This window comes from Nicotiana attenuata, unplaced genomic scaffold, assembly GCF_001879085.1.
Source record: "Nicotiana attenuata strain UT unplaced genomic scaffold, NIATTr2, whole genome shotgun sequence".
Lineage (NCBI taxonomy): Eukaryota > Viridiplantae > Streptophyta > Magnoliopsida > Solanales > Solanaceae > Nicotiana > Nicotiana attenuata.
Window position 1 is genome coordinate 35646 of NW_017675626.1, and position 4794 is coordinate 40439.

Genomic DNA, 4794 nt, shown 5'->3' on the forward strand with positions numbered 1-4794 from the left:
AGCTGGATTGCTCACTTTTACTATTCCATTGACTGGCACTATCGAAGTAGTTGCTGCATGACCAATTGACACTGGAGAAGTTAGATCTAGTCTCTTAGAAATGTTAGAATGGCTCAGAGCAAAACCAGATTCACATGCAACACTTTCCTTAACTGGATCTGCAGTTTGAGTTGATGAAGGTGGAGTAGCTTCTGGAGATGGAGTAGCTTCTGGTGCTGCTTTCTCCATCAATGGCTGATTTCCAGTTACCATCGAGTTTACAACAGTAGTTAATTGGTATTTCCGAGGTCGACCTCGTCCTCTGCCTCTCCCTTTCGCCATGGCTACACAGGCGGCGTACGTTTAACTAACGTTCGCCGAGAGCGCTGCAAAGGAGTTATACTTTGCTGTTTTATGTGACACGTATAAACAATTTTTACCAACTTAATAATTAATGTTTATTATAAAAAATTTATATATAATTTTTTAGTGATCTGATTGAGCGTAAATATTTCTTATGCTAGTGTATTAGGACTTAAAGTCTAGTAGTGGTAATATCTAGGTGCTTCTACGGCTGAAAATAAAGAAAATAGTTGTGTTAACTCCTCAAGGAGTCGGGAGTTCTTTTCCCATGTTCTATAAGGTTATAGCATATGACACCTTTAAATTAGCATAACTAACTTATAAAATAATACTATTAATTTATTTAACTTGCATTGTTATGATATTCCAAAAAAGTGGCTAACTTGGAAAGAAGGCCGTATATATAACTGTAGAAGTGTATTATGGGACGAATAGTACTCTAACAAGAAAGTCTCAAAAGCCTGAAATTGACCTCATTTGCTTCAAAGTTCAAAGTAACAAAAAATCAAACACTTCGCACGCACTGACTAGTGACCATGGGAAACACACTGCAAAAACTCGGCCAAAATCATTCAGAACAAAACCAAGAACACGAATTGCAAGTGACAGAATTACCAGGTGAACCTCAAAATTTCACCTGCGAAATTTGTATCGAGCCTATGTTGTTACCCAACAAAAAATTCAAGAACCAAAATCTATGTGTTCATCCATTCTGTACCGACTGTATCATTAAGTATATCACAGTCAAGCTAGATGACAACATAGGAGACATTCCATGTCCTTCTCTAAACTGTAAGAACTTTTTGGACCCAATCTCTTGTCGGAATCTTGTGGGTCCAGAGCTATTTGTTAAATGGTGTGACGTGTTTTATGAGTCGGCTGTTTTAGGGTTGGCGCATTGTTACTGTCCGAATCAGAATTGTTCTGTTTTGATTTTGGATGAGTGTGGTGGGAATGCTAAGCGGTCAAAGTGCCCAAATTGCAAAAGCTTATTTTGTTTTCAGTGCAAGCTTCCATGGCACGCTGGGTTACGCTGTGGGGAACTGAGGGATGAAAACGACGTCGCGTTTCGTGTGCTTGCTAAGCGTAAAAAGTGGAAGAGGTGTCCTAAGTGTCGCCACTTTGTTGAACTCGTTGACGGTTGCAAATCTGTCCGCTGCAGGTTAGTTTGTTGTTTCCCACTCCTATTACGCTGCTGTTTAGTGAGCTTTAAAATAAGGCTCGAAAAGTCCTACAAAACCTTAGGCCTACACACAGGTCTGAGGGTGTCAATAAATATTTGAAAACTGACTAAACCGATTGAATCGTACCGCATCAAATTGATTTTTAGATTTCTTTTAAAAAAATCTTAGGTTTTTATATAAATATATAACTGTACTGATAATTAGGGTAGGAAACCGAAAAATACCGAACCGTACCAAATAAATTTTTTATGTGGAAAAGATATTTATATAGTAAGTTTAAAACTAATAAAGCATTAAATTTTTCATTGGGTCTTGGAATTATGAAAATTGTTATAAGACAACAAGTAATTAAACTCAAAGTAGTATTTCCTAAAATCTATTATGCTACTTATACTTAAACTAAGTTATTTCAAGTATCTTTATTAGCAAGACGGAAAGTGTTCTAGCGATTATGAGTAGCAAACTACAATATATTGAATATGTTTCCTTTCATACAATTTAGATTTATCTTTTTGAATATTTAATATAAACTTTATTCTTTGGTTATTATCTTTCCACTCGTGTGATTTATATTTTCTTTGTTTTTACTTGGTTTCTTTTACGTTGCTGTCGAATAGTTGATGGATCTATACTCTAGCCATCTTTCATATTTTTTTAATTCATCACCTTTAAATGGTAAAAATGTCTAGAGAGTTTTGTTAAGTCCTATAAAAGAACATATGTTATTGCATTCTACTTCTACTGGTGAATTTTACATGATATTTAAAAAATACCGAAAATTAACCGAACCATACCGATACCGAAGTGAAACCGACATGATTGGGACGGTTTCGAAAAGTTTAATTTTGGTTATACATAATAGAATAACCGAAAAATTGATATGGTACAACATGTCTAACCATATCAATTGATTATTAGTTTCAGCATGTCTAACCAACCTTCTCATCCCGTCCCCGCCCGACCCGTCCCACTTAGTTCTAAACGAGATGGGCCTATATTAAATGGTACACGAGATGGGACCGCCTGATTTTTTTTATTTTTTTTTGAAATAGAGTCGTTGGGCAACGACATTGTTTGCAAAGTTAGCCGTTCCCAACGGCTATAAAACGGCCATATATCCCCCCCCCCCCCCCCCCCAAAAAAAAAAAGCATTCATACCCCTCAAACTTTTAATTTAACTCCTAAGTTTATTAAATTACACTTTGGCCCTATGGGAGCGATGACGGCATGGAACTCATGGAACATCAATCAACATTGCCAACCAGAACAATGTCCGAGAAAAATTATAGATAAGTTATAACGAAGCTATATAGGAGCTTACAAATATTAGTATGATAATTTATAATTGGCTACTAAAAGGCCTAGTTCAAACATAACCCTTCCTAGAAGGTGGCTGCGTAGATTAGGTGATCTTCAAAAGAATTGTATTTGTATGTGAAATTTGAAAGTTCTATTAATAAAATAAAAGGCTTTAAACCTTGAGTTTTTTTTTATGAATTGTATTCACTCTTACTTAGTTACTTTATGGCTTAGAATTATATTAAATAAATTACAACTCTATTATAATTGCTAAAAAAATTGCATTATAAGTCTTTGTTTTAATATTTTATAAATTTTTACTTAGTTTTTTTTATAATTTATTAAGGTAAGTTTATTAAATAAGTAAAAAAACTAGCCGTTGCAAACTTTAAAAACGTAATCATTGTCAACTTTAAAAAAATAATCGTTGCCGAATTTAATGCTTAAATAATTATTATTTTTTAAAGGCACAGTTAGGGCCCACAAACCGTCCCGTCCCGTCCCCTTTGTTAGTGGGATGGGAGGGGCCTACCATTTCGTCCCGTTTAGGCACGTCCCGCCATCGTCCCGGTTAAATATCGTCCGTTCCCGTTGGGCAGCCTTAGTCACACCTGTGCTCGGTTAAGAATTGCGCTGTTTAGGTAATTCAAAAAGTTAACTTTATTGTTATATTATACCATAAGAAATGCAAAAGGGCTCCCAACTTTCAAGTGTTTTTAATTTAATTATCTTTTCATCTGTACATAGGTGTGGTGCCAAATTCTGCTACAAGTGCGGAGGACGAGTTTATGGTCGGGACTGGTGTGCCCTCCTTATTTGGGACTATTGTTGTCCTTGTAGTAGATCGTCTAAAAACTAGATTTGCGTACAAACATTTATTTCTATTATTTTGAGGTTCAGTTAGAAATATTAGAATATTAGAGTACACTTGAGGTAGAGGAAACTGCATAAACAAGAAAACATAAACCAGAAGGAAGTTTGTACAAATGGAATCCAAGTATAGTTAGGTTCTCATAGATTATTGACATACTAATTCAAATTGTTTCAAAAATTTATTGACACTTGATATTTATATCAAATTAATAAGCGTACGCGATATGTGTATCTCGCAGCGGCGGAGCCACATGCACCAAAGGGGTGTCAACCGATACCCCTTTGTCGGAAAATTACACTATAGCTCGGTAATCTTTTTTAAACTATGTATATATATATATATATATACACTATATAATGACACCCCTTAACTTCTTCTTTTCTTTATATTTGACTTATGTTGTTTTTTCCTATTGTATTTAAATATGAATGGAAGCATCTCTCAGCTTAAACTTTTTCCCAATAGAAACTTGCCATGCGAAAGTTATTACTATTGATTTCCCGTAATTGTAAATTTGTACGTACTAGTTGTATTGGTCAAATCTTGAAAACCAGTATTGTTTGACTCAAAAGATGTTAAGTTCTTTTTAAGCAAATCAATCAAAGAGATGAAGAGGTAAATCGTAGTCGAAGATAATAAACCCTAAGATTGTTTCAATAATCGGGATAGTAATAGTGATAAAAGAGACAGAGGGAGAGAGAGAGAGAGAATAACAAAGATCAGAGAAAGAGAATTAGTTTTTCTATTCCAGTCCCCCTATTACAAGGCTCGGATCCCCTTTACATAATGGGGGATCTAAGCTGAGTCATGAGAACGACAAAATCAGTGTACTCTATGGCGGAGCCGATGACAGGTCGAGGTCGTTCCTCCTCTTACCCCTGGGTCGTTCCTTCGTATGGTATCGTAAACATTCAGTGGTTGGTCATGTTGACGGTAGGACGTGATTGGTCAAATTCGACCACATACAGTTAGTCCCTCAGCTCGTCGGGGTCGCAACGAGATGCGTCCTCGATGGGCGGAATCAATGTTTCCGTCAGGGAGAGTTTGACTTGTTGACTTGATTCGACGTGACTGGTGGGAGACGGCAATCATTCC

General features: G+C 36.0%; 1 protein-coding gene across 1 annotated transcript; it reads left to right on the top strand.

Moving 5' to 3' along the window:
* Positions 1-791: 791 nt before the first annotated feature.
* On the top strand, positions 792-3789 carry LOC109220274 (probable E3 ubiquitin-protein ligase RNF217). The gene is made up of 2 exons (XM_019384743.1): positions 792-1504; positions 3573-3789. The coding sequence occupies exons 1-2, from the start codon at positions 879-881 to the stop codon at positions 3682-3684; spliced, it is 738 nt and encodes a 245-aa protein (XP_019240288.1). The 5' UTR covers positions 792-878; the 3' UTR covers positions 3685-3789.
* The last annotated feature ends 1005 nt before the right edge of the window (positions 3790-4794 follow it).